The sequence below is a fragment of the Salvia miltiorrhiza genome, chromosome 6 (assembly GCF_028751815.1).
Source record: "Salvia miltiorrhiza cultivar Shanhuang (shh) chromosome 6, IMPLAD_Smil_shh, whole genome shotgun sequence".
Lineage (NCBI taxonomy): Eukaryota > Viridiplantae > Streptophyta > Magnoliopsida > Lamiales > Lamiaceae > Salvia > Salvia miltiorrhiza.
This window is the reverse complement of record NC_080392.1, coordinates 1,516,728-1,530,045: the sequence shown is the minus strand read 5'-3', so window position 1 is coordinate 1,530,045 and position 13,318 is coordinate 1,516,728. Positions and strand designations below refer to the sequence as shown.

Genomic DNA, 13,318 nt, shown 5'->3' with positions numbered 1-13,318 from the left:
ATTAAGAAAGTGGAAAGAGATTGAAAATTTAGGAGCACATTAGTGCACGAACTGCAAAAAACAAATAAGGTCTCTCCGCCAAAAGTGATGAAGTTAGATAATTGGAAAAATAAACCCTACAACTTCTAATTCATACACTAATAAAATATAATTTATTATTTCTTCACACAGTAGATTAGTTAGGCATTAATTATCAAAGATTCGTTTGATATAATCAAATCCTTTCAATTCTAAAGTCAATGATAGCATAATTTACTTTCCTATTAAATGGGACAAATGGGTCACTATTCTCAGAGATAGGTTGGTGTATATAGGGATGTCAATCGGGCCAGCCCATCGGGTTTTCGGGCTAGCCCTATCGGGTTCCGGGTTAGTCGGGTGCGGGCTAATCGGGTTGGAGATTTTTTCGGGTTGTAAATCTTCAACCCTAACCCTAAACTTTCGGGTTTCGGGCTAGCCCATCGGGCTAATCAGGTTAAAGGCGTAAAAATAAAATTATCATTTGTATTTTATTATTCCTAATGATCTAATGTATAATGTATAAAATATACATAGATATTAAAGATATAAATTATATAGCAAAGCATGAAATGCAAAAATATAATATATTCAAGATTACATAAACAAAATTATATTAAAATGAGATAGTAAAATTTAACATGTATCAATGCACTAGAATCAATCTGGATTATTACTGAATAATTGGTGGATTTGCCATGCACGTCTCATTGACAGAAAAAAAAAAAAATTGGTATCACTTTAAAATGAGATACTAATAATTAATTTCTAACTAATGAGATACTAATAATCAATTTTTACAAAAAATCCGTAATTAATTTCACTTTTCTTAATGAGATTGCACACACACACACACATATATTCTAACTAATTAATTTCACTTTTTTTAATGATGCTACATATATATATTTAAGCAAATATCATAGATCTAAACATAGCAGAAGTTGTAACTGGATGCATCAGTCACAATTTCGTCAGTCCACCGGGCCAGCCCATCGGATTTTCGGGCTAGCCCTATCGGGTTCCGGGTTAGTCGGATGCGGGCTAATCGGGCTGAAGGTTTTTTCGGGTTGCGATTTTTCAACCCTAACCCTCTAATTTTGTCGGGTTATTCGGGTCGGCCCACGGGTTTCGGGCTGCATTGACATCCCCGTGTATATCAACAGCCTTTTTTTTTTTTTACCAAAATAGCCTCAAGCAATTTTTATGTATGATTTAGTATTGGATTTAATTTGAACGGACTAATTACTAAAATCCTAATCTGGACCGTCCAATTTATTAGATCTATGGTGTGTATTTATTCCTATTTTATACACCCATCCCTATATATATATATATATATATATATATATACACAATATATATATTCATGTGCAGGATAGTACATGTGCGGGATAGTACATGTGAACGAAGACAATTGTAGTTGGCAACTTGTTTCAAGAAATTTCGTTGAAGCATCACAGGTTCAATAGTGGGCAGGCAGGATAGTACATTCATGTGCAGTCATTAATTGTTTGCTTAATTTGAGGTTATATGAATTGAGGTGAAGATGTAAATTAAGAAGGGTGGAAACTAAATGGCGGAGGCTGCGGTGACATTCCTACTGGAGAACGTGCAGAAGCTGCTGGTGGAGCAGGCGGATCTGATATCGGGGGCGGAGAAGGAGCTGAACGATTTGCAGGACGAGCTGGGGCTCCTGAAAGCCTTCTTGATGGACTACGAAGAGACGCGGAAGAAGGGTCAGGTATTCACACAGTTCGAGAGGCACATCAGAGAGGCCGTGTACGAGGCCGAGGACATCCTCGACGCCTGCCTCACCCACAAGGCCAAATACGGCGGCTGTATTTTCAACCTCAAGCATCTTGACTTGGCCAAGAAGGCCAAGGAGCTCCGGCCGCAGCTCCAGTCTATATTTGATCGTGCCATTAGGCTTAGGGAGGAGTTACTGCCACCCATCGCGGATCCATCTGCTGCAACCCTCGGAACCTCCGATGACGATAAATTCAAAAAGGTACTAATCATTTCTACTTTTCATCCATCGTCTTTTTCTATATTATTGAATATTCTTAGTAATAAAGCAACTTCGTTACCGCATTTAAACACTATATTGGTGTAGTTTTTACACCATTTTTCATTCCAATCATGTGTCGAATTTTGCTCAGAATCACCAAATTTGGCTATGGAGTGTGAATAAAATATTTTTGAAGACTTGCATTTATTGATAATTAGCTATGGATAATTATATTTTTTTACTCAAAATGAAAAACGAGCCTATTCTAGTGGGACTAGGGATGTCAGAAAAGCCCGAAACCGACGGGTCAACCCGAATAGACCGATAAAAAATGAGGGTTAGAGCTGAAAATTTTTAGCCCGAGCCCGATAGGGTTTTGGCCCGAAAACCGAGTGGATTGACCCGATTAACCGAACACTTTCTTAATAATTGATTTTTAAATTTTAATACTTTACTTTTTAATTCGATAACAACATTTTGATGCTTGTAGAATATGTTTTGATTCTTTCCAACTGTTAATAACAAACATCTATGATATAAAAGTCAAATAAAGATAGTCATGTATGTTAAATCTATATATAATTTTAATCGAAAACGAAGTTAAAGTTAGATATTATGTAAACTTATGTTAAAATAATACTACGTTTTAATATCTAAAACAAGGCCTAATATCTTGATTAAAAAATACAACATATTTTTATTACAAGAATATGATTATGTATATAAAAAATTAAACATAAAAAAATCGAAAACTTGCAGGCCCGAACGGGCTAGCCTGAAACCGAGTGGGTTAGGGTTAGGTTAGGGTCGAAAAATTTTAGCCCAAAAAATAAAAAAATCGACTAGCCCGAAACTGAGTGGCCCGATTGACATCCCTAAGTGGGACGTCCCAAAAACAAAACGAGCCTATTAGAATGGGACAAGGGGAGTATCATATAAAACATCTTTAAATTCCTAAAAATCGAAGGATTTTTATAGAGTTCGAATATCTAAAAATTAATTTTTATGGTAAAATTGCTACAATCATGTGCAAAATCAAACTATCCCAAAAGATGGTGTAATATATAATAACCCTTTTCCAACTGCCTCCTTCATAACTCTGTCATTAGATGCAGTGAGTAGTGAGTAGCTCCACCACTGCCTCCTTCGTAACTATACGTCTCTGTCATATATCTCTATCTGCCGACACCAGTGCTTTCCGCTTTTTCCATTATAATGTCATGTTATGTATGTGCACTATCGTCTTCATATATATAAAAATGCAACCTTTATATTAATAATGTATTTGTTGTGTATGATCATATGATTGTATATATCATACAAAAATTAACGGTTCACATGGGTTCTTGGTTAAAACCTACATGAGTGAAAAGATTTATATGACTCTCATATAGATGTTGTGTGTTTGACCATATGTACTCTCGTATATAGTAACTAGTACCCTCGTCCATGCACGGCGAATATAGCTTTGCATTAAAATTAAACGATGTAGTGTGTGTATCGGCTAAACGATTAGGGGTTAATATCTAAAACCGAAGGTCTTGGGTTCGAGCCGCCTGTGACGCGGCCTTTAAATTTCTTTATTTAATCATGTTAATTTATAAAAAAAAAATGATGTATCAAATAAATAAAAAAATAAATATTAAATATAGTTAGAATATAAGTAAATATAAATTATTTTTTCTTAAAAAATAAAATAATATTCTTCAATTACTCAATAACGATCCTTAATTTTATTTTATAATTTTTAAAAGTATCATTTTTAATTTTCCACCTATTTGATGGAAAACTTTGTTTTCTTCCCTAAAATTATAGAATAAACACATCATTCAAATTAAAAGAAACAAAGAAATAATAATAATAAAAAGTATTCACATCACAATATATATTTTTAAAACATGAGTTAATCATGCATAAAATTATTTTTTCTAAGTTAGCTCATTACCTATGTACATGTCATCTTATTATAAAAGCTTCAATTGATCAGTAGGAACATAAATTATATTATTAGAATTTTTTAGAATACTAATAAAAGAATTGAATAATTATTTGATGCCAAAAAACAAATTCCAATAAAAATGAATATATCATTTTGCTTTATCTTTCTCCTTCAAACATATTTAAATACATTTTAAAATCAATTTTTTTTTATAAAAAGGTATAATTTCAAAGTTTATAAAATTTTATTGATTATAATTTTGAACATGGTATATAAACGTATATTTATAATTATTTGTAAACTATTTAAATTCCTTATAATGGCAATTGAAATCACATATTATTATTATACAGTAATTAAATACCTTCATTCATAATCATAAAAAAAAATACTTTTGAAATTCTATTTTTCATATAATCCCAGCTTGACATAAATATGATCGTGTGATAAAATAGATATAACGTCAGTTGGATGGAAACAACGTCGTTTCATGTTGTTAGACAATTAAAAACCCTAAAATTATTTTCATTCCTATTTTCGTTCTCTCCTAATCCTTATATCGAATCAAATTTGTTGCAGCAAAAAGAGTTTCTATCTATTACTTTGATTTCTTGGATTACTTCTTGTCATTTTCTCTCATCAGTTTCATTCATCTCACTTTCTCTCAATTTAATACTTCGATTCTTAATTATTTAGTTAGATGCTAATTTTAAACGTAAATAACATTGTTTTAATATGCCCAAATTAACATTGTATTAGTAATCGACAAATATGGTGCGCAGGATTTCATATAGTATTTCAGCACAAAATTTGACCAAAAAATAAGTGAGTATGCAAAATAAAAAAAATATAATAATTGGATAATTTTAATACCCCCTTCATCCCACGAATCTTAACATGTATTCCTTTTTGGGTCGTCCCACTTATCTTGACACATTTCCAAATAAGGTAATAATTAGTCCAAAAATAAGGGGTCTTAATTACATTCTCCCTCCTAGTTTATCACTTTATTACCTTCTCTCTACTACTTTATCATTTTCATACTTTATTACCTACACACTTAAAACAATAATCTACAACTCCTTAATTCACATGCCGAAACCAAATGGGTCAAGATTCGTGGACGAAGGGAGTATATATTTTAAAATTGATGTGCAAAGGCCACTAAATTTATATACATTAGTAAACCAAAGGGAAAAAAGTAAACATTTGTGCAAAGGTATCTTTATATTGTGCTTCATAAAATAATTCAACATATAAATATAATGTTTCAATGATATTTTTTTTTTTTTATCAAAAGAGAAGAGAGTAGAAACAAAATTTTGTAGTAGAGAAGGAGAGAGAAAAAATATTAATAATAACGACAACCTTAAAACAACCATATAAATAAGAAAATACAAAAAAATATGAAAATTTGATAAATAAATAAAAAAGAAAAAAAAGAGGTGAGAGAAAAAATAAACATCTTAAAATTTTAAAGTATAATAATTTATGAGATTTGTTGAGTATCCCTATTTTATGAGATTTGTTGAATTTTGTAAATACCATTAATATGATTCTTTAATTGCCATTTTGACACAGACTATGTTTTCATATAATAATTTATTTATTTTAAATTCATATTTGATAATTTTTATACCAAATTAAAGATCTTGCATTTAATAATTTATTTATTTTAAATTCATATTTGATAATTTTTTATACCAAATTAAAGATAGGCATTAATTTAAGATATATATATATATATATATATATATATTGAATATTTTTTTAGAATAAAATTTGATTTTTTTGAAAAAAAATCACAAAAATATGAAAAAGAGAATATGACAGAGAGAGAGAGAGTATGTACAGTATAGAAAAGTGAAAGAAACCGTGCGATGAAATAGAAGAGAGGAGAGAGGACAGAGAAAATATATGAGATTTATTGAGTATCCCTATTTTATGAGATTTGTTGAATTTTGTAAATACCTTTAATATGATTCTTTAATTGCCATTTTGACACAGACTATGTTTTCATATAATAGATAGATATGATAGTTTCTGAAAAGATAAATGGTGTCGGTCTAAAAAAATTGAAATTTCTGTAAAAATGTTCAATGTCTGAATAATTGAAAGTCATATTATATACAACCGATGTGTGTATATGTGGCGTTAATAACCCAATTATTTAGGTTGCTATAAAAAAAATATTGGGCTAGAATTGCACGTTTGTATGCAAAACCAAATTATCCCAAAAGATGGTGTATTTAGACGCTAATAACTCAATTATTTGAGTTGCTATGAAAAAAGAGATTGTGCTAGAATTGCACGTTTGTATGCAAAATCATGCTATACTTCGGAGACGCTCTAAGAGCATCTCCAACGCACGGTTCGAAGGCCGCGGCGAAACGTGTAGCCGAAGTGTGCGCAACGTTGGAGACCTGGCCAGGTTTGAAGTCGGGACGAAGGGGAGAATCGGGGTAAAGCGAGTTGATATATGGCGCGTCCTCCGGATGCGCCCTATTAAAAAAAATCAAAAATTCTATTTTTTTTCTTAAAAAATTGTACCGTTTGGACTTGAAGGAGCACATTTGGTCTCATTTTGGTTCGATTGAGTCCTAGGAAATTATTGTAATTTTTATTTTATTATCGTATTTTAATTATGTCTTTCATTTTATTTTAATTATTGTAATGTAGAATTTTAATTTTAATAAATTTGAAATTTAAAAATAAAAGTGTAGAAATGTGAATTTTGTTGAAATGAGGATCTAAGACACCCTCTAAACACCAATGCATTTGAGAGGGGTGTGTTTTAGGTGGGGACCACCATCTAAGACACCCCCTAAGACACCATACATTGGAGATGCTCTAAATCACTTCAATGGTGCACTACATTCTACATTAATCCAATGCAAGTGAATAGTTCAACACTAAATTTAGTGCATCAAAATTCGTTAAATGTATGCTCAAGTGATTTAATTACTTGAGAGTTTGTAACGTGGTGGTTATTGGTATATATATATATATATATATGGATATGCAGACACAGAGAGAAGACAATGTAGTGGGCTTCGCGGACGAGGAAGCCACTCTCATCAAATACTTGAACGAAGAAACAGATCAACTCGATGTCATCTCCATCGTCGGCATGCCCGGTCTCGGCAAGACCACTCTCGCCAGGAAAATCTACCGCAACCCCAAAATCCAATTGGAGTTCCCCACGTTGATTTGGGTGTATGTTTCTCAAAAGCTGAAGGTGAGAGAGGTGTTCCTTACCATTCTCCAGAAGTTCACTCACGACGACATGTCCAGCAAGGAAGATTTGGTGCTAAAGGAACTAGTCCGCTCCCATCTCGACAAGGAGAGATTCTTGTTGTTCGTGGATGATCTGTGGACCATCGAAGACTGGAAACTAATCGAAGCCGCGCTGCCGAAGAATAACAAATTAGGTAAAGTGTTGATAACCAGCCGTCATATGGGAGTAGCCGCGCAAACAAACAGCACTAGAAAGCCCCACGCGCTGCGGTTCCTGACCTTCGAGGAAAGCTGGGAGCTGCTGCAGCTGGAGGTGTTTGGTAAGAACAATACTGGTCCCAAGGAGTTGGAGGGGCTGGGAATGCAGATAGCCCGGCAGTGTGGGGGAGTGCCTCTTCCAGTGGTGGTGATAGGAGGAACTCTCGTCGAAAAATCTGGTGATCATCATGAGAAAAGTGATTGGGAGAAGATCTCGAATAGTGTAAGTAGCTCTGTGCATGGCGATAAACGCACCGAAAGCATCATCTCGCTCAGCTATGACCAACTGCCTCATCACCTGAGGGATTGCTTCCTGTACCTCGGGATGTTTCCCGAGGACACAGAGATCCCCGCGTTGAAGCTCAAGCACTTGTGGATTGCAGAGGGATTCATACAGCAGAAGGAGGGGAAGAGTGTGGAGGAGGTGGCGGAGGACAACCTCGACGACCTCGTCTCCAGGAACTTGGTCATGGTCGGGAGAACCAAGGCCAACGGCGACATCAAGACGTGCCGCGTCCATGACATGATCCGGGAGTTCTGCCTGAACGAGGCCTCCTTCGCGAAGAAGAATCTTTTCCAGGAGGTGAAGAAGACCCAGGGCGTGTTCCACCCGGCCATCACGGAGATCGAGAAACGCCGCCGCCTCTGCATCCATTCCAACGTGACGGAGTTCCTCCTCAAGAAGCCCAAGGGCCCCAAAGTCCGTTCGTTTGTTTGTTTCTCCAAGGAAACGATCGACCTCCCGCCGGACTACACCCTGTCGATCCCCGACACCTTTGATTTGCTCCGCGTTGTCGACGCCACTCCTCTCAAATTCACCAAATTCCCCCCGAAGCTCACCAAGCTGATTCATCTGCGGTACATTGCTCTCTCGGGGAGCGAATTCAAGGCTCTGCCCGAGGCAGTGTCGAAGCTCTGGAACCTCCAGACAGTGAAAATCGACACTGCCTTGCGCGAGTTCGAGATCAAGGTCGACATCTCGAAGATGAAGCAGCTGCGGCATCTGAAGACGAAGGCAGCTATCAAACTCAAGGAAGTGAGAGGCGGAGGCGGAGAGAATCTTCAGACGCTGAGCAGGTTAATGGCGGAGTGCTGCAAAGAGGAGCTCTTCAACAGGGCGTCGAACCTCAAGAACCTCGGGATTCGTGGGAACCTAAACGCGCTCGTGAACGCGACCTACTTGGGGAAATTGGAATATCTCGAGAAGCTGAAGCTGGTGCACGACGTGCTCCCCTCCACGGCCGACAACGCGCTGCATCGCGTGCCTGATCCGCCTAGCTTCCCGCCGAATCTGAGGATGCTGACGCTCTCCTCCACCTACTTGGGGTGGGATAATATGACTAGGCTGGGAAACCTGCACAATCTGCAGGTGCTGAAGCTCAAGGAGATGGCGTTCAAGGGGACGTTGTGGCAAGCTCAAGGCGGCGGCTTTCCGCAACTGGAAACATTGCACATTGAGCGCACCGAGTTGGAGATATGGACTGCTTCGGCTGAGCCGTTCCCGAAGCTCAAGAATCTGATACTCAAGAACTGCGAGAAACTTCAACAGATCCCATATGTAGTGGGGAAGGGGGAGAGCCTTCAGCTCGTGGATATTGAAAGTGTGTCGCAGACACTAGTTCGGTCAGCAAAGAAAATCGAGGTGGAAAAACAACAAATGCAAGGTGGGGAAGTCAGAGCTACAAGGGGTCGATTTAAGCTCAAAATTTCTCCAGCGTATGCATCATCATCAACCACAAACTAATCCAAGAGGTAGCTTTAATTATTATTATCAGTTTCTTGGATTTTCATTGCGTAGCCAAAATAATATGCGCATAATTCATTTTTCTGCTAATTATGCAGGGAATAAAAAACATGAAGAACAAAGCCTTTCTCCTGCAACAGATGACTAAAATGCTGCAATTTCTATCTTCTTCGTTTTTCTATGCTTATTTTCTTCAATTTTTCTCTTTAGCTTTTTTGGTGTGTTGTTAAACCCACCCTAGGCTAGCCTCCATGTGGATGTGGCTCTGCCACCGATTGAAACTAAATGCCACTGATTGGGCTTGAGACCAATCTTATTTTTGAGATCTTAAAAGTATGCTCAACTGATTTCATTATTATATAATTGTTGGCTAGAATCCATTATTCGAGACTTTGTAACGTGATGGTTATTTGTGTATATATATACATATGCAGACACAATTGCTGAGGGCTGACAATGTAGTGGGCTTCGCAGACGAGGAAGCCACTCTGATCAAATACTTGAACGAAAAAACAGAGCAACTCGACGTCATCTCCATCGTGGGCATGCCCGGCCTCGGCAAGACCACTCTCGCTTGGAAAATTTACAGAGACCCCAAGATCCAATTCGAGTTCCCCACCCTGATCTGGGTTTACGTCTCTCAGGAGCTGAACGAGAGAGAGGTGTTCCTCACCATCCTCAAGAAATTCACCCGCGACGACATGTCCGGCAGGGAGGAATGGGAGCTGACCCGCCTCGTCCGCTACCATCTCGACAAGGGCAGATTCCTGCTGTTCATGGACGACGTGTGGACCGTCGAGGACTGGCGGCGGATCGATGCGGCGCTGCCGAAGAACAACAAACTAGGCAAGGTGTTGATAACCAGCCACCACGTCGGCGTCGCGACGCAGACGAACCGCAGCAGGGAGCCCCACAAGCTGCGGTTCCTGACCTTCGAGGAGAGCTGGGAGCTCCTGCAGTTGGAGGTGTTTGGTAAGAACAATACCTGCCCCAAGGAGTTGGAGGGGCTGGGAATGCATATCGCCAGACAGTGCGGCGGCGTGCCGCTGGCGGTAGTTGTGATCGGAGGTACTCTCGTCGAGAAATGCGGCGACAGAAGAGACTGGGAGAAGATCTCCGATAGCGTGAGCAGCTACGTCCAGGAAGATCGGCGTACCGAAAATATTATATCTCTCAGTTATAACAAACTCCCTCATCACCTGAGGGACTGCTTTCTGTACCTCGGGATGTTTCCCGAGGATACAGAGATCAGCGCGTGGAAGCTCACGCGCCTGTGGATCGCGGAAGGATTCATACAGCAGAGGCGGGGCCGGAGCCTGGAGGAGGTCGCCGAGGACAACCTCGACGACCTCGTGGCCCGGAACCTCGTCATGGTCGAGCGCGCCAGGGCCAACGGCGACGTCAAGACGTGCCGCGTCCACGACATGATCCGGGAGTTCTGCCAGAACGAGGCCTCCTTCGCGCACAAGAACCTGTTCCAGGAGGTGCGGAAGACGCGGCACGGCGTGTTCGACCCGGCGATCACCGAGATCGTCAAGCGCCGCCGCCTCTGCATCCACTCCAACGTGCCGGAGTTCCTCCGCAAGAAGCCCAAGGGGCCCGGGGTCCGCTCCTTCGTGTGTTTCTCCAAGGAGGCGATCCCCCTCCCGCCGGAGCACACCCCGTCGATCCCCGACGCGTTCGACTTGCTCCGCGTCGTCGACGCCACGCCCCTGAAATTCACCAAATTCCCCCCCAAGCTCACCAAGCTGATTCATCTGAGGTACATTGCCCTCTCCGGCAACGAATTCAAGGCCCTGCCCGAGGCGGTGTCGAAGCTCTGGAACCTGCAGACCGTGAAGATCGACACCGCCTCGCGCGAGTTCGAGATCAAGGTCGACATCTCGAAGATGATGCAGCTGCGGCACCTGAAGACCAAGGCGGCGATCAAGCTCAAGGAGGTGAGGGGCGGCGGCGGGGAGAATCTCCAAACGCTGAGCCGGCTGATGGCGGAGTGCTGCAAGGAGGAGCTCTTCAACCGGGCCTCGAACCTCAAGAACCTCGGCATCCGAGGCGACCTCAACGCGCTCGTCGACGCGACCTACCTGGGAAAACTGGAGCGGCTCGAGAAGCTGAAGCTGGTGCACGACGTGTTCCCCTCCACCGCCGACAAGGCGCTGCATCGCGTGCCGCACGCGCACGGCTTCCCGCCGAATCTGAGGATGCTGACGCTCTCCTGCACCTACCTGGGGTGGCCGCACATGGCGGCGCTGGGGAGGCTGCTCAACCTGCAGGTGCTGAAGCTCAAGGAGATGGCGTTTAAAGGGACGCTGTGGCAGGCTCAGGGCGGCGGCTTCCCGGAGCTGGAGACGCTGCACATCGAGCGCACCGAGCTGGAGATATGGACCGCGGCTGCGGCTGAGCCGTTCCCGAAGCTCAAGAATCTGATACTCAAGAACTGCGAGAGGCTTCAAGAGATCCCGTGTGTGGTGGGGGAGGGGAAAAGCCTTCAGCTCGTGGATATTGAACGCGTGTCGCCGACGCTGGTTCAATCTGCGAAGAAAATCGAGGAGGAAAAGCAACAGAGGCAAGGTGGGGATGTGAGAGGTAGAAGGGGTGGATTTAAGCTCAAGATTTCTCCAGGGGATGCATCATCATCATCAAACACAAACTAATCCAATAGGTATTTTTAATTATTATTATCAGTTTCTAGGATTTTCGTTTTCGTAGCCAAAATAATATGCTCATGATTCTGTTTTCTGCATATTATGCAGGGTATAAAAAAATGAAGGCAAAAGCGGAGAACAAAGAGTGACTAAAATGCTGCGATTTTTATTTTCTTCGTCTTTCTCTTTGGTTGTTTTGGTGTGTTGTTTAAACTCTTTCTTGCAATGGTAATCTATTTTTATTTTCTTCATTTTTCTCATTTTTTTTTATTTATGTTGTTAGACTTAAACTTTGGCAATCTTTTGTATGTTGTTAAACTTTGATAATCTATTTGTATTTGCTTCATTTGTCTTCTTTTTTAATGTTAAACTTTTGCTTGCAATGGCAATCTTTTGTATGTTTAAATTTGCTTGCAAGTTGCAACCGCAATCGATTCTTAGGGCTTTGATTGAAATCAATTGTCAATTTAATGAAAATGAGTGGCAATTTTGGATTAAGTTCTCAAAATGTTAGTATCAAATTAGTGTTTCTATCAAAAAAAGGTAATTCCCCGTCCACAAAATCAATACTCATATTTTCATATTTGAGCACTCATGAATATTAAACAAATTAGACAAATTTAAAAGTTTTGATTTGAGCTCACACAACAGTTTTTAATTATTGCGAGATTGGCTGAGATTTTTATCCAAAACGATAAAATATAGGTAAATTCCATATCTAAGATTTGCTGTATAACCTACTTGTCAAGACCACTTTGCTGCTTCAAAAAATTGCACGGTGAAACAAACCCATTTGTGATTTAAAAAATAAAAAATTAGTCTTTTCAAAACTTTCCAGAAAATTTAATTACATGAACGTATTTTTTAGCTCATCGCACTACAATTATCCATTTCAACGATCTGAAAAAAAATATAGCTTGTAAAATCATTTACGAAAATCCAAATTGATATGTATACAAATTAGTAAAATAAATACAAAAAATATCATGAAAATATACCATCGGACATCACAGTATAGGAAAATAAATAAAAAACAAAATAACAGTAGAACAACAAAATTAAGAAAGTGGAATGAGATTGAAGATTTAGGAGCACATTAGTGCACGAACAGCATGAGCGGCACGCGCAAGCATATGATGCTCCATATTTCTCGGCAACAGTAAGAGCTGATGAATTCATCGTTATTAAACGCATCAGTGAAAGATACGGTTGCCTTTTTCATTCTAGCATAACTTACGCAAACGGATTGGTAAAAAGCGAGAGACAGAGCGATCGAAAAGGAATTAAACGAAAGTGCAAACATAATTTCCCGATGAAATCAGCATATCTGCAACTCCGCTTGTGCTGGTGAGGTGAGGACTGAAAATTCGAGATGCGTAGATGAAATACGGAGGGGTGTGTTTATATGGTTGAGATCTGAAGCGTAATTGAAAATTTTGTAACCTAATTTTGTAGTGGGCTTTTAT

The 13,318-nt window shown here is 39.7% G+C and overlaps 2 protein-coding genes across 5 annotated transcripts in view; both read left to right on the top strand.

Annotated features, from left to right (window-relative positions):
- The window catches only part of LOC130987821 (uncharacterized), a 551,243-nt gene that overhangs the window by 520,203 nt on the left and 17,722 nt on the right, over positions 1-13,318 (top strand). The window lies entirely within an intron of this gene.
- LOC130987775 (probable disease resistance protein RF45) lies at positions 1,421-12,198 on the top strand. 4 transcript variants are annotated; one of them, XM_057911443.1, is made up of 3 exons: positions 1,421-2,029; positions 6,994-9,215; positions 9,306-9,562. In XM_057911443.1, the coding sequence occupies exons 1-2, from the start codon at positions 1,595-1,597 to the stop codon at positions 9,205-9,207; spliced, it is 2,649 nt and encodes an 882-aa protein (XP_057767426.1). In that variant the 5' UTR covers positions 1,421-1,594; the 3' UTR covers positions 9,208-9,215; positions 9,306-9,562. The 4 variants fall into 4 exon arrangements, with proteins under 4 accessions (XP_057767426.1, XP_057767425.1, XP_057767424.1 ...); XM_057911442.1 differs by lacking the exons at positions 6,994-9,215; positions 9,306-9,562 and adding exons at positions 9,642-11,869; positions 11,961-12,198 and having other exon boundaries at positions 1,427-2,029; XM_057911444.1 differs by lacking the exon at positions 1,421-2,029 and adding an exon at positions 9,642-11,870 and having other exon boundaries at positions 7,207-9,215; positions 9,306-9,540.

Excerpts from the sequence above, each read along its gene's own strand:
- LOC130987775 (XM_057911442.1), top strand. The coding sequence starts at position 1,595 with ATGGCGGAGGCTGCGGTGACATTCCTACTGGAGAACGTGCAGAAGCTG. Across the intron at positions 2,030-9,641 it reads ATGACGATAAATTCAAAAAG|ACACAATTGCTGAGGGCTGA; the intron begins GTACTAATCATT and ends ATACATATGCAG.